Raw genomic sequence first — 26,285 nt, forward strand, 5'->3', positions numbered from 1 at the left:
ATCCCTGGGTGTCCTGCTGTCCCCTCACATGGAGAAACCTCAGCACTGGAAGAAAGGACAAGGTCTTTATTATTCAGATACATGCAGCCACTCCTCCAACGTCCCCTCTCCCATAGGACAAGTCCAGCTGCTCCAGGCTCTCCCCAGGGTCGCTATTAGGTGAGTAGACATGAATGATTGTGTGTGGGGAAGATAATTCATGGGCAGGATGGGAAAAGAATTTGGTGTCCAAGGTCATTAAGTTACGAGGTCAGAGGAACGGTTGAGTGTGGTGGTCAGCAGGGGTGAAGAATCATGGGGGAAATGGAGTTAGCAGGAAGGGCAAAGAGCCCCCCACCAAAGCGCCAGGGCCAGTGCCAGCCCCACCCCCCAAGTGAGAGACTCCAGGCCCCCGGCCCCACCTCTCTCAGAATGAGGGGCAGGAGGCTCCTCTTCACCCTTCTCACGCACAGAGAAGATCCCGATTTGTCTGGTGTGGTTCAACAAGGAGCTGGAAGGTTGGGCCACACAGCCCTGAATGCCCATTGTGGTGGTTACCCCACCTAGAGGGAGAAGACCAAATCAGAAAGGACACAAAGTACAGCCCAGCCAAATTCGTGAACCCAGGAGTCCAGGCCCCAGACCCTTCTCCCTCAGACCCAGGAGTCCAAGCCCCAGTCCTCCCTCCTCAGATCAAGGAGCCTAGACCCCAAGGCCATCCTCCCTTAGACCTAGGAGTACAGGACCCCAGCCCCTCTTCCCTCAAACCCAGGAGCCCAGACTCCCAGCCCCTCTTCCCTCAGACCCAAGAGCCCAGAGGCCCAGCTCCTCAGACCCAGGAGTCCAGGCCCCAGCCTCTCCTCCCTGAGAGCCAGGAGCCCAGGCCCCCACGCCCTCCTCCCTTAGACACAGGAGACCAGAACCCACCCACTCCTCCCTCAGACCCAGGAGTCCAGGCCCTGAGTCCCTCCTCCTTCAGACCCAGGAGCCCAGGCCCTGAGTCCCTCCTGCCTCAGACCCAGGAGCCCAGGCCCCCACCCCCTCCTCCCTCAGACCCAGGAGCCCAAGCCCTGAGTCCTTCCTCCCTTAGACCCAGGAGCCCAGGCCCCCACCCCCTCCTCCCTCAGACCCAGGAGTTCAGGCCCTGAGTCCCTCCTCCCTCACACCCAGGAGCCCAGGCCCCCAACCCTCCTCCCTCAGACCAGGAGTCCAGGCCCTGAGTCCCTCCTCCGTCAGACCAGGAGTCCAGGCCCTGAGTCCCTCCTCCCTCAGACCCAGGAGCCCAGGCCCCCACCCCCTCCTGCCTCAGACCCAGGAGTCCAGGCCTGGACCCCCTCCTCCCTCAGACCAGGAGTCCAGGCCCTGAGTCCCTCCTCCCTCAGACCCTGGAGCCCAGGCCCCCACCCCCTCCACCCTCAGACCCAGGAGTCCAGGCCTGGACCGCCTCCTCCCTCAGACCAGGAATCCAGGCCCAGCCCCTCCTCCCTCAGACCCAGGAGTCCAGGCCCCGACCCCCTCCTCCCTCAGACCAGGAATCCAGGCCCAGCCCCTCCTCCCTCAGACCCAGGAGTCCAGGCCCCCACCCCCTCCTCCCTCAGACCCAGGAGCCCAAGCCCCCACCCCCTCCTCCCTTAGACCCAGAAGTCCAGGCCCCCACCCCCTCCTCCCTCAGACCAGGAGTCCAGGCCCAGGCCCTCCTCCCTCAGACCAGGAGTCCAGGCTCATCCCCTCCTCCCTCAGACCCAGGAGTCCAGGCCCCAACCCCCTTCTCCCTCAGACCCAAGAGCCCAGGCCCCGACCCCCTCCTCCCTCAGACCAGGAGTCCACGCCCAGCCCCTCCTCCCTCAGACCCAGGAGCCCAAGCCCTGAGTCCTTCCTCCCTTAGACCCAGGAGCCCAGGCCTCCACCCCCTCCTCCCTCAGACCCAGGAGTTCAGGCCCTGAGTCCCTCCTCCCTCACACCCAGGAGCCCAGGCCCCCAACCCTCCTCCCTCAGACCAGGAGTCCAGGCCCTGAGTCCCTCCTCCATCAGACCAGGAGCCCAGGCCCCCAACCCCTCCTCCCTCAGACCAGGAGTCCAGGCCCTGAGTCCCTCCTCCCTCAGACCCAGGAGCCCAGGCCCCTACCCCCTCCTGCCTCAGACCCAGGAGTCCAGGCCTGGACCCCCTCCTCCCTCAGACCAGGAGTCCAGGCCCTGAGTCCCTCCTCCCTCAGACCCTGGAGCCCAGGCCCCCACCCCCTCCACCCTCAGACCCAGGAGTCCAGGCCTGGACCGCCTCCTCCCTCAGACCAGGAATCCAGGCCCAGCCCCTCCTCCCTCAGACCCAGGAGTCCAGGCCCCCACCCCCTCCTCCCTCAGACCCAGGAGCCCAAGCCCCCACCCTCTCCTCCTTTAGACCCAGAAGTCCAGGCCCCCACCCCCTCCTCCCTCAGACCAGGAGTCCAGGCCCAGGCCCTCCTCCCTCAGACCAGGAGTCCAGGCTCATCCCCTCCTCCCTCAGACCCAGGAGTCCAGGCCCCAACCCCCTTCTCCCTCAGACCCAAGAGCCCAGGCCCCGACCCCCTCCTCCCTCAGACCAGGAGTCCACGCCCAGCCCCTCCTCCCTCAGACCCAGGAGTCCAGGCCCCCAGCCCCTCCTCCCTCAGACCCAGGAGCGGAGGCCCTGAGTCCCTCCTCCCTCAGACCCAGGAGCCCAAGCCCCTACCCCCTCCACCCTCAGACCCAGGAGCACAGGCCCCCCACCCCTTCCTCCCTCAGACCCAGGAGTCCAGGCCCCCAGCCCCTCCTCCCTCAGACCAGGAGTCCAGGCCCAGCCCCTCCTCCCTCAGACCCAGGAGCCCACGCCCCCACCCCTTCCTCCCTCAGACCCAGGAGCCCAGGCCCCCACCCCCTCCTCCCTCAGACCCAGTAGTCTACGCCCTGAGTCCCTCCTCCCTCAGACCCAGGAGCCCAGGCCCCCACCCCCTCCTGCCTCAGACCCAGGAGTCCAGGCCTGGACCCCCTCCTCCCTCAGACCAGGAGTCCAGGCCCTGAGTCCCTCCTCCCTCAGACCCTGGAGCCCAGGCCCCCACCCCCTCCACCCTCAGACCCAGGAGTCCAGGCCTGGACCCCCTCCTCCCTCAGACCAGGAATCCAGGTCCAGCCCCTCCTCCCTCAGACCCAGGAGTCCAGGCCCCGACCCCCTCCTCCCTCAGACCAGGAATCCAGGCCCACCCCCTCCTCCCTGAGACCCAGGAGTCAAGGCCCTGAGTCCCTCCTCCCTCAGACCCAGGAGCCCAAGCCCCCACCCCCTCCTCCCTTAGACCCAGAAGTCCAGGCCCCCACCCCCTCCTCCCTCAGACCAGGAGTCCAGGCCCAGGCCCTCCTCCCTCAGACCAGGAGTCCAGGCTCATCCCCTCCTCCCTCAGACCCAAGAGCCCAGGCCCCAACCCCCTTCTCCCTCAGACCAGGAGTCCACGCCCAGCCCCTCCTCCCTCAGACCCAGGAGCCCAGGCCCTGAGTCCCTCCTCCCTCAGACCCAGGAGCCCAGGCCCCCACCCCCTCCACCCTCAGACCCAGGAGTCCAGGCCCTGAGTCCCTCCTCCCTCAGACCCAGGAGCCCAAGCCCCCACCCCCTCCTCCCTTAGACCCAGGAGTCCAGGCCCCCACCCCCTCTTCCCTGAGACCCAGGAGCCCAGACACCACCCCCTCCTCCCTCAGACCCAGGAGTATAGGCCCCCACCCCCTCCACCCTCAGACCCAGGAGCCCAGGCCCCCACCCCCTCTTCCCTCAGACCCAGGAGTCCAGGCCCCAAGTCCCTCCTCCCTCAGACCCAGGAGTCCAGGCCCCCAGCCCCTCCTCTCTCAGACCAGGAGTCCAGGCCCAGCCCCTCCTGCCTCAGACCCAGGAGTCCAGGCCCTGAGTCCCTCCTCCCTCAGACCCAGGAGCCCAGGCCCCCACCGCCTCCTCCCTCAGACCAGGAGTCCAGGCCCAGCCCCTCCTCCCTGAAACCCAAGAGCCCAGAGCCCCAAATTCCTCCTCCCGCAGTCCCAGGAGCCCAGGACACCAGCACCTTCATCCTTGGGGCCCTGCTTGCAGCACTCACCTCCTGAGAGACTAATGTACCCATCATAACAATGAGTGGTGCCCCTGGGGCAGGTCTTTACTGGGGAGTCACTTGAGCAGGTTCCCAAGGGCTGCACACAGGTAAGACACTGCTGGTCTCCTGGCTCAGGGGCACCTGGGGAGCAGAGAGAAGGTGGGGGTACGTGACTTTGTGCTCAGAGCAGCCGCCCACCTTGGACCAGAGTGTCTGTGTGTCTGGGCCTCATTTCTCCATGGCCCTGGATCCCATACCTTGAGGAGGGAGGGAGTTCAGCAGGACGCTGCTGCTGCTGGCACCATTGCACAGGTCTGAGGAGCAGAAGTGGGCATAGGAGGCCACGAGCACCCCAGGAGGGGCTGAGTGGATGGAGGTCTTCTGGGAATTTTGAGCCCCAACAGCGCTGCAGCCTTTGCTCCACACCAGGGTCGATGTGCGTCCTAAGGGTGAGAGGGAAAGCTGGGCTGGGGGACTGGACAGCTCCCAGGGCAACAGGGGCTCCAGAACTGGACTCCCTGCCCTCCACAATACCCCTCAGGCAGAGGGTGAATGCCCTGATCACAACTGCATGGGTCATGTTTAGCATGGGGCAAAGACGGAGGCCAGGGCCTGTGTCCTCCCCGAAGCTCTGCCTCCTCCCAGTTCTCACTCAAACGTCACCTTCTCCATGAGTCTCCCCTGAACACTCAGCTTAATGTTGTAGCCTTCACCTCACTTTTCCTATCTCCTTTTCCTTGCCAGATTTCTCTCCAGAGCTGGGATCTCCATCGTATATAAAGCTGCAGGAATACAGATGGGATTGGATCTGCAGCGCCTAAGACAAATGCTGGATAAACATTTCCAGACTGTATGAAGCCACTGAGATTCCTCAGTGTTGGCACGGTTCTCCGCCCTGGGCAGGGATTACCGCATACATCGTCACCCCACCCAGAAAGGCAGACACCGTCATTCTCACTGCTTCACCCCCAGTTTTCATAAGGGGAACCTAAGATCCAGAGAGAAGAATAGTTGAATTGAAAATTGCAGATGTGGAGGAAACGGAGCAGGAAATTCAGGGGAAAGAATCCAGTGGGGTGGAGGGAGCTGCCAGGGACCTGGGACAAGTGTTTGTCTTCTACCTCAGTCCACACACCTACATCTATGAGCAGCAGCGTCTCCTGACACACCTGGCCCGCCTCGCACATCACGGCATTAGACACGGTCCATCCAATGGGTACTTGAGCCAAGTTATCACCCTTCCGCAAAGAGTTCCCCCGATGGCAGGTCAGAAAATCTGGGGAGAGGAAACCCAGGGTCTGTGTAAGCCAGGAACCGACCATGTCTGTCCCTCCAGGTCCTCAGCTAGGGAAGGTGATCTTGCTCTTGAGTCACACTCCAGGTGACCAGGCCACGGAGTCCCTCAACCACGGATTCAGAAAGGACTTGGGAGTCCAAACCCCGCCCTCATTGTTCCCCCTGTTTCTACTTGAACATCTGCAGGGACATCCTCTCACAGCCCTGTGGGAATGGTCGTTCCTTGCTTCAGCTGTGAGAGCAATGGAAGCTCTTCCTTATCCTCTGCCCATCTCTCCTTCCCCATCTGAACTTTAAGGTCCTCATTTCAATAAGGAAGACAGCCTGAGACCTTTCTCATACCTTTCAGTTGCAAAGCCCTATGTTCCAAACAAAAGATGCAGAGGGCCAGGGTGGGCTGAGCACTGCCGCTGAGCACTGCCTCTGCACCTAGCTGACGTCACTGCTTCCCACAGATCCACCTATCTAAGGTCCCAGGGAGCTCAGCTTATCTGGGATGCCTCGTTTCCCCACAGCACCCCAACAGTAGGTGGGGCGATCACAATCAGCACCCTCATTTGCAACAAGGGAAACAGGCAGGATTGCTCAGTAGCCGCCTGTGCCACACAGCTTGTGAGCAGCAGAGGTAGGCTGGGAACTCAGGGACTCTGGACCCTCAGGGTCGGGGTTGAGGGCAGGACAGAGACAGGTACTGATGACCATCCTCGGCTACCTTGGCCCCGAGGCCCTCAAGGCTCTAGTGTGAAACCACAGCCCCCGGCCTTCCCTCATGGCCATGACAGAGCAGGGGGCATCTGTCCCATGATGCGGGGACTCTTAGACTAAGCCCCCAGCTTCCACCAACACACGCGACCTGCAGAACGGATGCCACCCCAGAGGGCTGCTCATTTGCATGCTTCACAGATGACAAAATCAAAATCATGGCTCCTGCTCTCTTCGCCCACCCTTCTCTCCCCACTCCCATCTCCCCTACTTATACCTGTGGTGGCTCATCTCTGCCGGCCTAGCTGAAAAGGTTGGTGTTGTCCTTGACCACTCCCTTTCTCTCCCATGTTGTGTTCCTCAAGAAATTCTACTGGCTTGAGCTGCAGAAAATCTTCAAAACCCAACCTCACGTCACCACCTCTGCTGCTTCCACCCAGGCCAACCCCCCTTGGCTCCCACCTGACTCCCGGGGCTCTCCCTGTGCCTGCCTGCCCCTCTTCCCCTTGCTGCATTCTCTGCCCACCAGGCAGAGGGAGGCTGGGTAAACCTAAGTCAGTTCATGTCACTCCTCCGCTCCGAAGACTCCAGGAGTTCCCCATTCTGGAGAATAAAATTCTAAGCCCTTCCAATGGCCCAGGAGGCCTGATAAGATGCGGCCACCTCCCCGCTCCATGCAGGTGTCCTACTCTGCTCCCTCCATCACTCTGCTCTGCACAGGTGCTTCTGGCAGGCACTCACCCACCTCAAGGCCTTTGCATCTGCTTCCGCCCCCTGTCTGCAACCATCCCCTCCTCTTCCCCACATCCAGGGAAAGACGTTCCATGAGATATGGAGACTTCTGATCCTCATGTGAAGCTGAGGCTGGAAAGCTGTTTCAGCGGCAGAGCAGGGCCTGGGACCCACGTGTCCCTGATTCAGACGCGGGCTCTTCCCTGCTCTCTCACTGGGACCGCTGCCCAGCTCCTCTAGGGGCAGCCAGGGCCTTATCTGCCCAGGGCTTCTTGGTTCTTCACAAGGGGCTGCTGCCATGGCCCCTTTTAGTAACCTGTGTCCTTGCACCCAGCCCTCCCACTGCTGTGGCTTCTTATAAGCGGTTCTATCACCCTGGAGCCTCTTCTCTCCCACACTTGGTCCCCAACATCTTGTTGTTCCCCCAGTTTCTGATGCCTGGTCTTGTGATGCTCACTGTCTGCTAAGCTGCTGAACTACACTTCACCAGGGAAGGCAAAACAGCCTCCAAGACCTGGCTCCAGTGTTGAAAGAATATGAATCTGTATTAACAGCACTGATTTGTACGTAATAGCTGTGTTTTATGTGGTGTGTGTGTTTGTGTAGTGTGTGCACACGGGGTGTGAGGGTGCATGCGTGATGTCTGCAGATGTGTGTGCTGTGTGTGAGTGTGTAGTATACATGTGAGGGGTGTGGTTGTATGGGGTGTGTGGTGTGTTCATGGTATTTTTGTGTGGTGCATGCATGTGCAGACATACTATGTGTGATGTATGTGGTATGTGTTTTTGTGTGTTTGGCATGGTGTTCTGTTTTGTTTGCATGTGGTGTGTGTGTGTGTAGTGTGTGTGCATAAGGTATGGGGGTGCATGCATGATGTGTGCAGGGGTGTCTGGTATGTGTAAGTGTGTAGTACATGTGTGTGGGTGTGGTTGTATGGGGTGTGTAGTGTGTTCATGGTATGTTTGTGTGATGCATGCATGTATAGACATACTGTGTGTGATGTATGTGGTATGTTTGTTTTGTGTGTTTGGTGTGGTGTGTGTTCTGTCTATCTGTGTTTTGTTTGCATGTGGTGTGCGTGACATACCAGGTGTGTTGTGTGTATTGTGTGTTGTGTGTAGTCTGTGTTGCATGTCCAATATGTTGAGAGGGAGTGTGTGTGGTGCCTGACATGTAGTGTGGATGCCACATACACACTACATGTACACAGAGTAATTGTGCAATTCTGTGATGCATTTGTGTGTGTTGTGCATATTGTACGCTCTGTGCGTGATTTGTGTTTCATATGTGGTATGTCAGGGGTATGGGGGAGTGTGTGTGGTATGTGATGTGTGGTGTGTATGTGGCATGGTGTGATGCTTTGGTGTCTCCTGTACTTATTGTGGGCTGCGTGTGTGGCATATGTTGCATCTGATTTGTTTCTGAAATGCCTTCTGGATTATCAGTGTCACCTGGTCCCAGAGACCAGGGCCAGACCCTTAACACCAGCATCAGTCAAAAGGAAAGATAAATGGCTCAGACCCTGCCCTTCCCTGCGCCACAATCTTAAATGGCTCCCCTGCCTTCAGGAGACCGTCCACCCCTGAGTCTGGCTTTTCAGGTACTTGAGCGACCACCAGGTTCCCACTTACCTCTCCCGCCCCCACCAGTATCCATTCCAAAGGCATGCCAAATCATTTCCTCCTCAGCCTCACACCTGCTGTGCCTTTGGCTTGGGGCAGCTCCCTCCTCGACCCCATACCCACCTTGTCCAACTGGAAAACTTCTAATCACCCCCAATCCCAGCTGTACCCCCTCATCTTGATGAGTCCTTCTCAGGTGGAGTGATGGACTCTTCTTGAAAACAGCAGGCTCACTCCCACCTCCAGGCCTATGCAGCTGCTACACACTGTTCCCTCTGCCACCAATGTCCTCTTCCTCTTCTACCAATAAGCTGTAGGTCATCTTTAACACACAGTTCACAGGCCACCTCCTCTGTAAAGCCCTCCTTACTCTCTACCCCAACAACATCAGTATCTTCCTCCTCTGAGCTGCCCCAGGCCCCACATCCCCATTTGCAACAGCCCTGATCACCTCAAGCTGTGACTATCTGTGTCTGTGGCACCTCCCCCTCCTAGTCCTGGAGGCCCTTCAGGTAGAAACAGGGTCTGACTCATTAGGGGGCTTTGCACGTCTTCACTTGAGCAAACACCTCCTGGTACCCTTCCTGAGCCGGCTCCTGAGCTACCCAAGGCTGGAAACCCTGGTGCCAGTGATACCAAGTCCCTGGCCTCGGGCTCCCAGCCTAGCCAGGGAGAAACAGCCAAATACACAGAGGAAGGTGTGCGGAACTCACACAACTCCCTCCTCTAAACTCTAAGGGGTAGCTTGATGGGGGCAGACAAGGAAACAGAGGCACGGGTAGGGAAAGACTTTGCTCCTAGGAGGGAAGCTGGGATCCATGTAAGATCCCGGCCTCCCCAGCATGGCTTCCCGTTGCCTTGGAGCCCTTCTTATGGAGACATTCCCTGGCACTCTCTTCCATGGCAGTACCTAAATGGGGAAGGGGGGCCCTCTCAGTGTCCTCGTTTAACTCTTGCTTTCTCTGTCACACCTGAAGTGCCCTTGATTTTCTCTCTGATGTTCTCTCCTGTGCAGGCAAGGCTGCTGGGGCACTCCAGCACCATGGGCAGGACAGGGGCTGGTGAGGGTGGCAGAGAGGCTACGGTGGCCTAGGGAAGTGGGAGACCTAGGGTTATGCAAGGCCAGGGGTGTGGAGACAGAGAAATTGAAGCAACCAGTCGCTCTCAGCAGCATGAGAGCCAGCAGGGGCCCCAGCACTCACTGTTGCCTAAAGTCTCATGCCAAGCAGCCCACCCTGCACCCTTGACCTTCCTCCTACTGGCTTTGGTGTGATGGCTCTGGATGCCGCATGTGGCATCGTGCCCGAGGCTGCAGTGCAGGGCACAGCCTAGGGGCGGGGCTCACCTTTCGTATTGCAGTTCTCAGTCATGCGCACGGGCCCAATTTCCTGTGTCCCGTTGAGCAGGTTGCAACCTGGCTGGGGCAAGCATCCCTGGACTCTCAGATTGGAGAAGATGCCTCCTGCAGAAAGGGGGAGCGAGGGAGAGTCAGTGATGCTGCCTGAGGACCACTCAACGCTCAGAGGCAGGCATAGCTCCAGGAAGCCAGGCCCACCCTCCTCTGGGTCTCATGCCTCGCCTCAGCTCACCCTCACTCCCCAGAGACTAAGATCTCAGTCCCCAGACCTTCGCGTTCAGTCCCCTCAGGGATCCCGATGTCCCAGGCTTACCTCCCCTGAGCCTGAGGAGGCCATTATAACAGTGCGTGGTCCCCTTGGGGCACATCTCTTCTGTCGTCCCCTCCGGACAGCCTTCCGTAGACAAGCAGACTGGGCACCTCAAGGATCCTGGCTCTAAGGAAGTGACAGACAGAGTGAGGGGGCACTGAGAGGGCACTGGATTTGATCAGATACCTTCTGTGCACCCCACTTTTGCTGGCCTCAGGAGTCAACCTGCTCAGTCTTCCCAAAGGGGCCTTCTGCAGCTCCTATCATGAGATCTAGATGTGGGAAAATAAAGTGTAACCAATGAAAGAGGAAGGGAGAAAGAACAGGAGGTCTGGATAGAGGCACCAGGACTGGGTACAGAAAGTAGTCTTGGCTGGGCGTGGTGGGTCTCGCCTGTAATCCCAGCACTTTGGGAGGCTGAGGCAGGCGGATCACGAGGTCAGGAGTTTAAGACGAGCCTGGCCAACATAGTAAAACCCTGTCTCTACTAAAAATAGAAAAATTAGTTGGGCGTGGTGGCTGGCGCCTCTAGTCCCAGCTACTTGGGAGGCTGATGCAGGAGAATCGCTTGAACCCGGGAATCGGAGGTTGCAGTGAGCCAAGATTGCACCGCTGCACTCCAGCCTGGTCAACACAGCGAGACTATGAAAAAAAAAAAAAGAAGAAGAAGAAGAAAGAAGAAAGAAAAGAAAGCAGAAAGAAAGAGAAAGAAAGAAAGAAAGAAAGAAAGAAAGAAAGAAAGAAAGAAAGAAAGAAAGAAAGAAAGAAAGAAAGAAAGAAAGAAAGAAAGAAAGAAAGGAAAAGAAAAGAAAAGAAAAGAAAAGAAAAGAAAAGAAAAGAAAAGAAAAGAAAAGAAAAGAAAGAAAGGAAGGAAAAGAAAGAAAGAAGAAAGAGAAAGAAAGAAAGGAAGGAAGGAAGGAAGGAAGGAAGGAAGGAAGGAAGGAAGGAAGGAAGGAAGGAAGGAAGGAAGGAAGGAGAAAGAACGAGTTCTTGGGGGGAAGCGGGGTGGAGGAGGGGCCTGCTGAGGCCTGATATAGACTCAGACATGGTCAAGTCTGAACCTTTCATCAAAGTCTGGCCTTCTAAGGGGAGACACAGAAGCAGACTCACTGGTCAAGGGAAGGAGGGGATGCCCTGGAACGAGCCAGTGCCTTCACCTGCAAGGGCTGCTAAACCTCCAAGAACAGGAGACTTCTGTGTTCACAAGCTATTCCAATAAAAGAAGTGCAAACATCTCCCCAGACTCTTTATAACACCAGACAAGGAAAGTGGAAAGTTTCAATTCAGTCTCCCTTAGGACGAGGAAATAGCAAAAAACCTGCAGGAGAACTTCTTGAACCAAACGCAACAGAATTAAAAAAAAAAAAAAAAAATGAATGCAGGATGACCCAGTTAATGGTGATTTCATATCAGAAACCCGTCCTGTCTGCTCTTAGAAGAGGAGGGGTGCGGGGAGTCCTGGGTGGCAGAGGTGGGTGGGAGGGATCAGGAGTGAGTGGAGAGGGAGGGAAAGGGAAAAGGATGGGGGGGGTGGCCAGGGAGCAGTCAGGGGAGGGATGGAGCCAGCGAGGGGCAGGACAGCCAGTGAGGGTGGGAGGGACTCCATAACAGCCCCTCTGTGCTCACCGGAACCTCTCCTGACAGCCCCTCCCTCTCCTCCGACCCTCGGGCAGGCACCTGCTGGGAGCTGCGGGGTCCAAAGCGGGGCAGTGGTCACTAGGTTGTTGCAGAAGTCCTTGTGGCGGCACACATAGGTGTAGGAGAGCACGGAGAGGCCGGGGCCCATCCGGTGCTCAGTGACGCGGGGCTCCTGGTCCTTGGCCTCGGTGCAGCCCTTGGAGAGCACCAAGCTCACTTGGGGTCCTGGACCGAGAGAGGGAGGCAAGCGAGGATGGAGGTCAGGCCTCCAGGGTCCTGGAGGGAGACGCTGCTACATTGGGTAGGCTGAGAGGCTGGAAAGGGGATCACCGGGACCCTAGGAGTCGCTCCTCCCAGAGGGGTGGCTCCCAAGTCACTGCACAGGGATCAAGGGACTGAGGGAACAGGGCGGGGTCTCTGCACCCCAGGGCCTTCTCACCGCTCTCAATGAGCACCAACGTGTCCTGGCACCCCAAGCCGCTGTCACAGCTGATCTCCTTAGGGGTCCAGTGCACGGGTAGCTGGGACACATTCCACACCTCCTGAAGTGTCCCAAACTGGCAGAGCAGTTCCTGCACTCCTGGAGTGGCAAGAGCAAATCCATCTCAGCAGGGTTCCCTTGCCCGGCCTTCAGGGAGGTCCGCTCTAGGCTAGGGTCATCACTCACCTGGCAGTGGGAAGGTGACCCCCAGGAGGGCCAACAGTAACAACGGGCTCATCACCCGTTTGTGGCTGATAATCTCTTTCTGTTTTTTCACCAGGAAACAAGTCCTCTATACCAGCCCTTAAGCAGCCAGCCCAGGAAAGGGTGGGGAGGGGAGGGCCTTGCTAAATGGAGGTCTGGGCCCCACCCCAAGTCTCCACTGCCCCACCGGCCTATCAGGGACCCCCTTTCTCCCTCAGACCTTCGGGTCCAGGCCCGCAGTCCGTCCTCCCTCAGATGGAGGGTCCAGGACCCCCAGCCCCTCAGCTCCTCCTCCTTCAGACCCAGGGGTTCAGACCCAGTGGTCCAGATCCCCAGCCCCTCCTCCCTCAGACCCAGGAGTCCAGACCCCCAGGCCTTCCACGATTAGAAACTGTGGCATCTTGACCCTAGGGTCCCCCTGGTCCAGACTCCCAGCCCTCTTTCCTCCTCAGGCCAGCTGTGTGGATCGCCACCCCCACCCTGGTTCTCCAGTAGTTTGGGAAGGCAGTTTCCTCATTTCTCATGGGCTCCCTGGCCACCTCTGTACCCCAGCTGCGGAAATGACCCAACTACCTCTGGGGACGCTGTGCAGTGGCCATCGGCTTGTCCCCATGTCTTTCAGCCTAGTTTCTACCCTCCACTGGCTTCCCACTTCTCTGTTTTTTCTTTCCTTCCCATATTGCTTTTCTTTTGATTCTCCTTTTCATGCTTTTCTCTCATGCTTTCTCTTCTATTCTCTACCCTCACAGTACAACATAGTCCCCAATTTCCTACCATCAGGAAAGTCCCCAATTTCCTACCATCAGGAAAGACTTGGCCAGAGGTGGAGTGTAGACTGAATATCTATGAAAGAATTAGGATATATTTGAAAAATGCAACATCTATTTGCTGGAAGCCAATGGCAGAGCAGTGGTGTGCTGAAAAACTTACAGAAAAACAATACCCACAAATTCTGCCTCGTAGTGTTGGCCTATTTCTCTGGTGTAAATACTCATAGCATGTCTGATTTTAAGCTACCAACAGTTTACCAACCAGGCTGATGAAATCCCTAGCTATTTAACCATTGCTCTTTCCAGGGCTGTACAAATCAGCTGTAACACACTGGGGAGGAGGAGGAAGACCTGAAGGAACCAGGGTTATCTGTCAGTGACTACAGAGGGATGTTGGAGTGTCTGTGACGGAGAAGGGAGAAGCAGAAGAGGGAAGCAGAGAGCAGGAATAGCAGAGAAAGAGAAATGGATGTGACTTGCAATTATATGTTTATTTTTGACATCTCTACAAATTTTATCTTTATTTGTCTTTGCAAGGTTTATTGCAAGTTTAATATTTGCCACACAGACAGGGAAGTATTTGTTGTATCTCCTGCTATGTCTCCACCAACTACACGGCATATAGTACATGCTCAATAATTTATTTACTTTTTTTTATTTTTTTAGAAACAGAGTCTTGCTCTCACCTATGCTGGAGTACAGTGGTGCAATCATAGTTCACTGCAGCTCCCTACAGCCTCCATCTCCTGGACTCAAGCAACCCTCCCAACTCAGCCTCCCCAGTACCTGGGACTACAGGTGTACACCAGCATGTCTGGCTCATTTTTGTATGTTTGTAGAGATATGGTCTCACTATGTTGCCCAGGCTGGTCTTGAACTCCTGGGCTCAGGTTATCCTCCCTTCTTGGCCTCCCAAAGTGCTAGAAGTAGAAGCATGAGCCACCAAGCCCCAGCCTCAATAAATATTTATTGAATGAATGAATGCATTCATGAATGAAAAGGGGAACACAAGAGCAGAGCCCTCACTCCATTTGTACAGGTTGTGCACCCTAGAAATCTTGCCCCGTGTTGCATGTCTGATGTGTTGAGAGGGAGTGTATGTGGTGCCTGACATGTAGTGTGTATGCCACATACACACTACATGTACACAGAGTAATTGTGCAATTGTGTGATGCATTTGTGTGTGTTGTGCATATTGTACGCTCTGTGTGTGATTTGTGTTTCATATGTGGTATGTCAGGGATATGGGGGAGTGTGTGTGTGGTATGTGATGTGTGGTGTGTATGTTGCATGGTGTGATGCATTGGTGTCTGCTTTGCTTATCGTGGGCTGTGTGTGGCATGTGTTGCATCTGATTTGTTTCTGAAATACCCTCTAGATTATCAGTGTCACCTGGTCCCAGAGACCAGGGCCAGACCGTTAACACCAGCATCAGTCAAAAGGAAAGATAAATGGCTCAGACCCTGCCCCTCCCTGCTCCCCTTCCATGGCTCCCCTGCCTTCAGGAGATGGTCCACCCCTGAGTCTGGCTTTTCAGGTATTTGAGCAACCACCAGGTTCCCACATACCTCTCTCGCCACCACCAGTATCCATTCCGAAGGCATGCCAAGTCATTTCCTCCTCAGCCTCACATCTGCTGTGCCTTTGGCTTGGGGCGGCTCCCTCCTCGACCCCACACCCACCTTGTCCACCTAGAAAACTTCTAATCACCCCCAATCCCAGCTGTACCCCCTCATCTTGATGAGTCCTTCTCAGGTGGAGTGATGGACTCTTCTTGAAAACAGCAGGCTCACTCCCACCTCCAGGCCTATGCAGCTGCTACACACTGTTCCCTCTGCCACCAATGTCCTCTTCCTCTTCTACCAATAAGCTGTTCCCTCTGCCACCAATGTCCTCTTCCTCTTCTACCAATAAGCTTTAACACACAGTTCACAGGCCACCTCCTCTGTAAAGCCCTCCTTACTCTCTACCCCAACAACATCAGTTTCCTCCTCCTCTGAGCTGCCCGAGGCCCCATATCCCCATTTGCAACAGCCCTGACCACCTCAAGCTGTGACTATCTGTGTCTGTGGCACCTCCCCCTCCTAGTCCTGGAGGCCCTTCAGGTAGAAACAGGGTCTGACTCATTAGGGGGCTTTGCACGTCTTCACTTGAGCAAACACCTCCTGGTACCCTTCCTGAGCCAGCTCCTGAGCTACCCAAGGCTGGAAACCCTGGTGCCAGTGATACCAAGTCCCTGGCCTCGGGCTCCCAGCCTAGCCAGGGAGAAACAGCCAAATACACAGAGGAAGGTGTGCGGAACTCACACAACTCCCTCCTCTAAACTCTAAGGGGTAGCTTGATGGGGGCAGACAAGGAAACAGAGGCACGGGTAGGGAAAGACTTTGCTCCTAGGAGGGAAGCTGGGATCCATGTAAGACCCCAGCCTCCCCAGCATGGCTTCCCATTGCCTTGGAGCCCTTCTTATGGAGACATTCCCTGGCACTCTCTTCCATGGCAGTACCTAAATGGGGAAGGGGGGACCCTCTCAGTGTCCTCGTTTAACTCTTGCTTTCTCTGTCACACCTGAAGTGCCCTTGATTTTCTCTCTGATGTTCTCTCCTGTGCAGGCAAGGCTGCTGGGGCACTCCAGCACCATGGGCAGGACAGGGGCTGGTGAGGGTGGCAGAGAGGCTACGGTGGCCTAGGGAAGTGGGAGACCTAGGGTTATGCAAGGCCAGGGGTGTGGAGACAGAGAAATTGAAGCAACTAGTCGCTCTCAGCAGCATGAGAGCCAGCAGGGGCCCCAGCACTCACTGTTGCCTAAAGTCTCATGCCAAGCAGCCCACCCTGCACCCTTGACCTTCCTCCTACTGGCTTTGGTGTGATGGCTCTGGATGCCGCATGTGGCATCGTGCCCGAGGCTGCAGTGCAGGGCACAGCCTAGGGGCGGGGCTCACCTTTCGTATTGCAGTTCTCAGTCATGCGCACGGGCCCAATTTCCTGTGTCCCGTTGAGCAGGTTGCAACCTGGCTGGGGCAAGCATCCCTGGACTCTCAGATTGGAGAAGATGCCTCCTGCAGAAAGGGGGAGCGAGGGAGAGTCAGTGATGCTGCCTGAGGACCACTCAACGCTCAGAGGCAGGCATAGCTCCAGGAAGCCAGGCCCACCCTCCTCTGGGTCTCATGCCTCGCCTCAGCTCACCCTCACTCCCCAGAGACTAAGATCTCAGTCCCCAGACCTTCGCGTTCAGTCCCCTCAGGGATCCGATGTCCCAGGCTTACCTCCCCTGAGCCTGAGGAGGCCATTATAACAGTGCGTGGTCCCCTTGGGGCACATCTCTTCTGTCGTCCCCTCCGGACAGCCTTCCGTAGACAAGCAGACTGGGCACCTCAAGGATCCTGGCTCTAAGGAAGTGACAGACAGAGTGAGGGGGCACTGAGAGGGCACTGGATTTGATCAGATACCTTCTCTGCACCCCACTTTTGCTGGCCTCAGGAGTCTACCTGCTCAGTCTTCCCAAAGGGGCCTTCTGCAGCTCCTATCATGAGATCTAGATGTGGGAAAATAAAGAAATGTAACCAATGAAAGAGGAAGGGAGAGAGAACAGGAGGTCTGGATAGAGGCACCAGGACTGGGTACAGAAAGTGGTCTTGGCTGGGCGTGGTGGGTCTCGCCTGTAATCCCAGCACTTTGGGAGGCCGAGGCAGGCGGATCACGAGGTCAGGAGTTTAAGACGAGCCTGGCCAACATAGTAAAACCCTGTCTCTATTAAAAATAGAAAAATTAGTTGGGCGTGCTGGCTGGCGCCTCTAGTCCCAGCTACTTGGGAGGCTGATGCAGGAGAATCGCTTGAACCCGGGAATCGGAGGTTGCAGTGAGCCAAGATTGCACCGCTGCACTCCAGCCTGGTCAACACAGCGAGACTATGAAAAAAAAAAGAAGAAGAAGAAGAAAGAAGAAAGAAAAGAAAGCAGAAAGACAAGAAAGAAAGAAAGAGAGAGAGAAGAAAGAAAGAAAGAAAGAAAGAAAGAAAGAAAGAAAGAAAGAAAGAAAGAAAGAAAGAAAGAAAGAAAGAAAGAAAGAAAGAAAGAAAGAAAGAAAGAAAGGAAGGAAGGAAGGAAGGAAGGAAGGAAGGAAGGAAAAGAAAGGAAAAGAAAGAAAGAAACAAAGAAGAAAGAGAAAGAAAGAAAAGAAGGAAGGAAGGAAGGAAGGAAGGAAGGAAGGAAGGAAGGAAGGAAGGAAGGAAGGAAGGAAGGAAGGAAGGAAGGAAGGAAGGAGAAAGAACGAGTTCTTGGGGGGAAGCGGGGTGGAGGAGGGGCCTGCTGAGGCCTGATATAGACTCAGACATGGTCAAGTCTGAACCTTTCATCAAAGTCTGGCCTTCTAAGGGGAGACACAGAAGCAGACTCACTGGTCAAGGGAAGGAGGGGATGCCCTGGAACGAGCCAGTGCCTTCACCTGCAAGGGCTGCTAAACCTCCAAGAACAGGAGACTTCTGTGTTCACAAGCTATTCCAATAAAAGAAGTGCAAACATCTCCCCAGACTCTTTATAACACCAGACAAGGAAAGTGGAAAGTTTCAATTCAGTCTCCCTTAGGACGAGGAAATAGCAAAAAACCTGCAGGAGAACTTCTTGAACCAAACGCAACAGAATAAAAAAAAAAAAAAAAAAAATGAATGCAGGATGACCCAGTTAATGGTGATTTCATATCAGAAACCCGTCCTGTCTGCTCTTAGAAGAGGAGGGGTGCGGGGAGTCCTGGGTGGCAGAGGTGGGTGGGAGGGATCAGGAGTGAGTGGAGAGGGAGGGAAAGGGAAAAGGATGGGGGGGGTGGCCAGGGAGCAGTCAGGGGAGGGATGGAGCCAGCGAGGGGCAGGACAGCCAGTGAGGGTGGGAGGGACTCCATAACAGCCCCTCTGTGCTCACTGGAACCTCTCCTGACAGCCCCTCCCTCTCCTCCGACCCTCGGGCAGGCACCTGCTGGGAGCTGCGGGGTCCAAAGCGGGGCAGTGGTCACTAGGTTGTTGCAGAAGTCCTTGTGGCGGCACACATAGGTGTAGGAGAGCACGGAGAGGCCGGGGCCCATCCGGTGCTCAGTGACGCGGGGCTCCTGGTCCTTGGCCTCGGTGCAGCCCTTGGAGAGCACCAAGCTCACTTGGGGTCCTGGACCGAGAGAGGGAGGCAAGCGAGGATGGAGGTCAGGCCTCCAGGGTCCTGGAGGGAGACGCTGCTACATTGGGTAGGCTGAGAGGCTGGAAAGGGGATCACCGGGACCCTAGGAGTCGCTCCTCCCAGAGGGGTGGCTCCCAAGTCACTGCACAGGGATCAAGGGACTGAGGGAACAGGGCGGGGTCTCTGCACCCCAGGGCCTTCTCACCGCTCTCAATGAGCACCAACGTGTCCTGGCACCCCAAGCCGCTGTCACAGCTGATCTCCTTAGGGGTCCAGTGCACGGGTAGCTGGGACACATTCCACACCTCCTGAAGTGTCCCAAACTGGCAGAGCAGTTCCTGCACTCCTGGAGTGGCAAGAGCAAATCCATCTCAGCAGGGTTCCCTTGCCCGGCCTTCAGGGAGGTCCGCTCTAGGCTAGGGTCATCACTCACCTGGCAGTGGGAAGGTGACCCCCAGGAGGGCCAACAGTAACAACGGGCTCATCACCCGTTTGTGGCTGATAATCTCTTTCTGTTTTTTCACCAGGAAACAAGTCCTTTATACCAGCCCTTAAGCAGCCAGCCCAGGAAAGGGTGGGGAGGGGAGGGCCTTGCTAAATGGAGGTCTGGGCCCCACCCCAAGTCTCCACTGCCCCACCGGCCTATCAGGGACCCCCTTTCTCCCTCAGACCTTCGGGTCCAGGCCCGCAGTCCGTCCTCCCTCAGATGGAGGGTCCAGGACCCCCAGCCCCTCAGCTCCTCCTCCTTCAGACCCAGGGGTTCAGACCCAGTGGTCCAGATCCCCAGCCCCTCCTCCCTCAGACCCAGGAGTCCAGACCCCCAGGCCTTCCACGATTAGAAACTGTGGCATCTTGACCCTAGGGTCCCCCTGGTCCAGACTCCCAGCCCTCTTTCCTCCTCAGGCCAGCTGTGTGGATCGCCACCCCCACCCTGGTTCTCCAGTAGTTTGGGAAGGCAGTTTCCTCATTTCTCATGGGCTCCCTGGCCACCTCTGTACCCCAGCTGCGGAAATGACCCAACTACCTCTGGGGACGCTGTGCAGTGGCCATCGGCTTGTCCCCATGTCTTTCAGCCTAGTTTCTACCCTCCACTGGCTTCCCACTTCTCTGTTTTTTCTTTCCTTCCCATATTGCTTTTCTTTTGATTCTCCTTTTCATGCTTTTCTCTCATGCTTTCTCTTCTATTCTCTACCCTCACAGTACAACATAGTCCCCAATTTCCTACCATCAGGAAAGTCCCCAATTTCCTACCATCAGGAAAGACTTGGCCAGAGGTGGAGTGTAGACTGAATATCTATGAAAGAATTAGGATATATTTGAAAAATGCAACATCTATTTGCTGGAAGCCAATGGCAGAGCAGTGGTGTGCTGAAAAACTTACAGAAAAACAATACCCACAAATTCTGCCTCGTAGTGTTGGCCTATTTCTCTGGTGTAAATACTCATAGCATGTCTGATTTTAAGCTACCAACAGTTTACCAACCAGGCTGATGAAATCCCTAGCTATTTAACCATTGCTCTTTCCAGGGCTGTACAAATCAGCTGTAACACACTGGGGAGGAGGAGGAAGACCTGAAGGAACCAGGGTTATCTGTCAGTGACTACAGAGGGATGTTGGAGTGTCTGTGACGGAGAAGGGAGAAGCAGAAGAGGGAAGCAGAGAGCAGGAATAGCAGAGAAAGAGAAATGGATGTGACTTGCAATTATATGTTTATTTTTGACATCTCTACAAATTTTATCTTTATTTGTCTTTGCAAGGTTTATTGCAAGTTTAATATTTGCCACACAGACAGGGAAGTATTTGTTGTATCTCCTGCTATGTCTCCACCAACTACACGGCATATAGTACATGCTCAATAATTTATTTACTTTTTTTTATTTTTTTAGAAACAGAGTCTTGCTCTCACCTATGCTGGAGTACAGTGGTGCAATCATAGTTCACTGCAGCTCCCTACAGCCTCCATCTCCTGGACTCAAGCAACCCTCCCAACTCAGCCTCCCCAGTACCTGGGACTACAGGTGTACACCAGCATGTCTGGCTCATTTTTGTATGTTTGTAGAGATATGGTCTCACTATGTTGCCCAGGCTGGTCTTGAACTCCTGGGCTCAGGTTATCCTCCCTCCTTGGCCTCCCAAAGTGCTAGAAGTAGAAGCATGAGCCACCAAGCCCCAGCCTCAATAAATATTTATTGAATGAATGAATGCATTCATGAATGAAAAGGGGAACACAAGAGCAGAGCCCTCACTCCATTTGTACAGGTTGTGCACCCTAGAAATCTTGCCCCGTGTTGCATGTCTGATGTGTTGAGAGGGAGTGTATGTGGTGCCTGACATGTAGTGTGTATGCCACATACACACTACATGTACACAGAGTAATTGTGCAATTGTGTGATGCATTTGTGTGTGTTGTGCATATTGTACGCTCTGTGTGTGATTTGTGTTTCATATGTGGTATGTCAGGGATATGGGGGAGTGTGTGTGTGGTATGTGATGTGTGGTGTGTATGTTGCATGGTGTGATGCATTGGTGTCTGCTTTGCTTATCGTGGGCTGTGTGTGGCATGTGTTGCATCTGATTTGTTTCTGAAATACCCTCTAGATTATCAGTGTCACCTGGTCCCAGAGACCAGGGCCAGACCGTTAACACCAGCATCAGTCAAAAGGAAAGATAAATGGCTCAGACCCTGCCCCTCCCTGCTCCCCTTCCATGGCTCCCCTGCCTTCAGGAGATGGTCCACCCCTGAGTCTGGCTTTTCAGGTATTTGAGCAACCACCAGGTTCCCACATACCTCTCTCGCCACCACCAGTATCCATTCCGAAGGCATGCCAAGTCATTTCCTCCTCAGCCTCACATCTGCTGTGCCTTTGGCTTGGGGCGGCTCCCTCCTCGACCCCACACCCACCTTGTCCACCTAGAAAACTTCTAATCACCCCCAATCCCAGCTGTACCCCCTCATCTTGATGAGTCCTTCTCAGGTGGAGTGATGGACTCTTCTTGAAAACAGCAGGCTCACTCCCACCTCCAGGCCTATGCAGCTGCTACACACTGTTCCCTCTGCCACCAATGTCCTCTTCCTCTTCTACCAATAAGCTGTTCCCTCTGCCACCAATGTCCTCTTCCTCTTCTACCAATAAGCTTTAACACACAGTTCACAGGCCACCTCCTCTGTAAAGCCCTCCTTACTCTCTACCCCAACAACATCAGTTTCCTCCTCCTCTGAGCTGCCCGAGGCCCCATATCCCCATTTGCAACAGCCCTGACCACCTCAAGCTGTGACTATCTGTGTCTGTGGCACCTCCCCCTCCTAGTCCTGGAGGCCCTTCAGGTAGAAACAGGGTCTGACTCATTAGGGGGCTTTGCACGTCTTCACTTGAACAAACACCTCCTGGTACCCTTCCTGAGCCAGCTCCTGAGCTACCCAAGGCTGGAAACCCTGGTGCCAGTGATACCAAGTCCCTGGCCTCGGGCTCCCAGCCTAGCCAGGGAGAAACAGCCAAATACACAGAGGAAGGTGTGCGGAACTCACACAACTCCCTCCTCTAAACTCTAAGGGGTAGCTTGATGGGGGCAGACAAGGAAACAGAGGCACGGGTAGGGAAAGACTTTGCTCCTAGGAGGGAAGCTGGGATCCATGTAAGACCCCAGCCTCCCCAGCATGGCTTCCCATTGCCTTGGAGCCCTTCTTATGGAGACATTCCCTGGCACTCTCTTCCATGGCAGTACCTAAATGGGGAAGGGGGGACCCTCTCAGTGTCCTCGTTTAACTCTTGCTTTCTCTGTCACACCTGAAGTGCCCTTGATTTTCTCTCTGATGTTCTCTCCTGTGCAGGCAAGGCTGCTGGGGCACTCCAGCACCATGGGCAGGACAGGGGCTGGTGAGGGTGGCAGAGAGGCTACGGTGGCCTAGGGAAGTGGGAGACCTAGGGTTATGCAAGGCCAGGGGTGTGGAGACAGAGAAATTGAAGCAACTAGTCGCTCTCAGCAGCATGAGAGCCAGCAGGGGCCCCAGCACTCACTGTTGCCTAAAGTCTCATGCCAAGCAGCCCACCCTGCACCCTTGACCTTCCTCCTACTGGCTTTGGTGTGATGGCTCTGGATGCCGCATGTGGCATCGTGCCCGAGGCTGCAGTGCAGGGCACAGCCTAGGGGCGGGGCTCACCTTTCGTATTGCAGTTCTCAGTCATGCGCACGGGCCCAATTTCCTGTGTCCCGTTGAGCAGGTTGCAACCTGGCTGGGGCAAGCATCCCTGGACTCTCAGATTGGAGAAGATGCCTCCTGCAGAAAGGGGGAGCGAGGGAGAGTCAGTGATGCTGCCTGAGGACCACTCAACGCTCAGAGGCAGGCATAGCTCCAGGAAGCCAGGCCCACCCTCCTCTGGGTCTCATGCCTCGCCTCAGCTCACCCTCACTCCCCAGAGACTAAGATCTCAGTCCCCAGACCTTCGCGTTCAGTCCCCTCAGGGATCCCGATGTCCCAGGCTTACCTCCCCTGAGCCTGAGGAGGCCATTATAACAGTGCGTGGTCCCCTTGGGGCACATCTCTTCTGTCGTCCCCTCCGGACAGCCTTCCGTAGACAAGCAGACTGGGCACCTCAAGGATCCTGGCTCTAAGGAAGTGACAGACAGAGTGAGGGGGCACTGAGAGGGCACTGGATTTGATCAGATACCTTCTCTGCACCCCACTTTTGCTGGCCTCAGGAGTCAACCTGCTCAGTCTTCCCAAAGGGGCCTTCTGCAGCTCCTATCATGAGATCTAGATGTGGGAAAATAAAGTGTAACCAATGAAAGAGGAAGGGAGAGAGAACAGGAGGTCTGGATAGAGGCACCAGGACTGGGTACAGAAAGTAGTCTTGACTGGGCGTGGTGGGTCTCGCCTGTAATCCCAGCACTATGGGAGGCCGAGGCAGGCGGATCACGAGGTCAGGAGTTTAAGACGAGCCTGGCCAACATAGTAAAACCCTGTCTCTACTAAAAATACAAAAATTAGCTGGGCTTGGTGGCTGGCACCTCTAGTCCCAGCTACTTGGGAGGCTGACGCAGGAGAATCGCTTGAACCCGGGAATCGGAGGTTGCAGTGAGCCAAGATTGCACCGCTGCACTCCAGCCTGGTCAACACAGCGAGACTATGAAAAAAAAAAAAAGAAGAAGAAGAAGAAAGAAAGAGAGAGAGAGAGAGAGGAGAGAAAGAAAGAAAGAAAGAGAGAGAGAGAGAGAGAGAGAGAGAGAGAGAGAGAGAGAAAGAAAGAAAGAAAGAAAGAAAGAAAGAAAGAAAGAAAGAAAGAAAGAAAGAAAGAAAGAAAGAAAGAAAGAGAGAGACAGAGAGAGAGATGGGAGGGAGGGAAGGAAGGAAGGAAGGAAGGAAGGAAGGAAGGAAGGAAGGAAGGAAGGAAAGAGTTCTTGGGGGGACGCGGGGGTAGGCAGTGTGGAGGAGGGGCCTGCTGAGGCCTGATATAGACTCAGATATGGTCACGTCTGAAACATTCAACAAAGTCTGACCTTCCGAGGGGAGACACAGAAGCAGACTCATTGGTCAAGGGAAGGAGGGGATGCCCTGGAAGGAGCCAGTGCCTTCACCTGCAAGGGCTACTAAACCTCCAAAAACAGGAGACTTCTGTGTTCACAAGCTATTCCAATAAAAGAAGTGCAAACATCTCCCCAGACTCTTTATAACACCAGACAAGGAAAGTGGAAAGTGTCAATTCAGTCTCCCTTAGGAAGAGGAAATAGCAAAAAACCTGCAGGAGAACTTCTTGAACCAAACGCAACAGAATAAAAAAAAAAAAAAAAAGAATGCAGGATGACCCAGTTAATGGTGATTTCTTATCAGAAATCCGTCCTATTTGCTCTTAGAAGAGGAGGGGTGCGGGGAGTCCTGGGTGGCAGAGGTGGGTGGGAGGGATCAGGAGTGAGTGGAGAGGGAGGGAAAGGGAGCCGGGTGGGCCGGTGTCCAGGGAGCAGTCAGGGGAGGGATGGAGCCAGCGAGGGGCAGGACAGCCAGTGAGGGTGGGAGGGACTCCATAGCAGCCCCTCTGTGCTCAGTAGAACCCCTCCTGATAGCCCCTCCCTCTCCTCCGACCCTTAGGCAGGCACCTGCTGGGGGCTGCGGGGTCCAGAGCGGGGCAGTGGTGACTAGGTTGTTGCAGAAGTCCTTGTGGCGGCACACATAGGTGTAGGAGAGCACGGAGAGGCCGGGGCCCATCCGGTGCTCAGTGACGCGGGGCTCCTGGTCCTTGGCCTCTGTGCAGCCCTTGGAGAGCACGAAGCCCACTTGGGGTCCTGGACCGAGAGAGGGAGGCGAGCGAGGATGGAGGTCAGGCCTCCAGGGTCCTGGAGGGAGACGCTGCTACATTGGGTAGGCTGAGAGGCTGGAAAGGGGATCACTGGGACCCTAGGAGTCTCTCCTCCCGGAGGGGTGGCTCCCAAGTCACTGCACAGGGATCAAGGGACTGAGGGAACAGGGCGGGGTCTCTGCACCCCAGGGCCTTCTCACCGCTCTCAATGAGCACCATGGTGTCCTGGCACCCCAAGCCGCTGTCACAGCTGATCTCCTTAGGGGTCCAGTGCAGGGGCAACTGGGACACATTCCACACGTCGTAACCTGTCCCAGACTGGCAGAGCAGCGCCTGCACTCCTGGAGTGGCAAGAGCAAATCCATCTCAGCAGGGTTCCCTTGCCCAGCCTCCAGGGAAGTCCCCTCTAGGCTAGGGTCATCACTCACCTGGCAGTGGGAAGGTGACCCCCAGGAGGGCCAGCAGTAACACCGGGCTCATGACCCGTCTGTGGCTGGTAATCTCTTTCTGCTTTTTCAACAGGAAACAAGTCCTTTATACCAGCCCTTAAGCAGCCAGCCCAGGAAACGGTGGGGAGGGGAGGGCCTTGCCAAATGGAGGCCTGGGCCCCACCCCAAGTCTCGACTGCCCCACCGGCCTATCAGGGACCCCCTTTCTTCCTCAGACCTTGGGGTTCAGGCCCCCAGCTCATCCTCCCTCAGATGGAGGGTCCAGGACCCCCAGCCCCTCAGCCCCTCCTCCTTCAGACCCAGGAGTCCAGGCCCCCAGTCCCTCCTCCCTCAGACCCAGGAGTCCAGGCCCCCAGTCCCTCCTCCTTCAGACCCAGGAGTCCAGGCCCTCCGTCCCTCCTCCCTCAGACCCAGGAGTCCAGGACCCCAGTCCCTCCTCCCTCAGACCCAGGAGTCCCAATCCCCAGGCCCTCCACAATTAGAAACTATGGCATCTTGACCCTAGGGTCCCCCTGGTCCAGACTCCCAGCCCTCTTTCCTCCTGAGGCCTGCTGTGTGGATCGCCACCCCTCCCTGGTTCTCCAGTAGTTCGGGAAGGCAGTTTCCTCATTTCTCATGGGCTCCCTGGCCACGTCTGTACCCCAGATGAGGAAATGACCCAACTACGTCTGGGGACGCTGTGCAGTGGCCATAGGCTCGTCCCCCTGTCTTCTGGCTTAGTTTCTACCCTCCACTGGCTTCCCACTTCTCTGTTCTTTCTCTTTCCTTCCCATATTGCTTTTCTTTTGATTCTCCTTTTCATGCTTTTCTCTCATGCTTTCTCTTCTATTCTCTACCCTCACAGTACAACATAGTCCCCAATTTCCTACCATCAGGAAAGTCCCCAATTTCCTACCATCAGGAAAGACTTGGCCAGAGGTGGAGTGTAGACTGAATATCTATGAAAGAATTAGGATATATTTGAAAAATGCAACATCTATTTGCTGGAAGCCAATGGCAGAGCAGTGGTGTGCTGAAAAACTTACAGAAAAACAATACCCACAAATTCTGCCTCGTAGTGTTGGCCTATTTCTCTGGTGTAAATATTCATAGCATGTCTGATTTTAAGCTACCAACAGTTTACCAACCGGGCTGATGAAATCCCTAGCTATTTAACCATTGCTCTTTCCAGGGCTGTACAAATCAGCTGTAACACACTGGGAGGAGGCAGACAGGAAGG

The 26,285-nt window shown here is 55.5% G+C and overlaps 1 protein-coding gene and 1 long non-coding RNA gene across 3 annotated transcripts in view; one reads left to right on the forward strand and one right to left on the reverse strand.

Moving 5' to 3' along the window:
* Positions 1-135, forward strand: part of LOC105463861 (uncharacterized) — a 128,250-nt gene extending 128,115 nt beyond the window's left edge. For both annotated transcript variants that reach the window (XR_011617605.1, XR_976573.2), the window contains one exon: positions 1-135. This is a non-coding gene — a long non-coding RNA (uncharacterized lncRNA).
* On the reverse strand, positions 52-25,154 carry LOC105463859 (CD177 molecule). Its single transcript, XM_071086996.1, has 17 exons — positions 25,046-25,154; positions 24,818-24,958; positions 24,418-24,603; positions 22,812-22,934; positions 22,487-22,603; positions 18,532-18,672; positions 18,132-18,317; positions 16,434-16,556; positions 16,110-16,226; positions 12,155-12,295; positions 11,755-11,940; positions 10,081-10,203; positions 9,756-9,872; positions 5,194-5,334; positions 4,316-4,501; positions 4,065-4,199; positions 52-542 (listed from the first exon to the last, which is right to left on the reverse strand). The coding sequence occupies exons 1-17, from the start codon at positions 25,095-25,097 to the stop codon at positions 310-312; spliced, it is 2,448 nt and encodes an 815-aa protein (XP_070943097.1). The 5' UTR covers positions 25,098-25,154; the 3' UTR covers positions 52-309.
* Positions 25,155-26,285: the final 1,131 nt, after the last annotated feature.

Source organism: Macaca nemestrina, chromosome 20 (assembly GCF_043159975.1).
Source record: "Macaca nemestrina isolate mMacNem1 chromosome 20, mMacNem.hap1, whole genome shotgun sequence".
Lineage (NCBI taxonomy): Eukaryota > Metazoa > Chordata > Mammalia > Primates > Cercopithecidae > Macaca > Macaca nemestrina.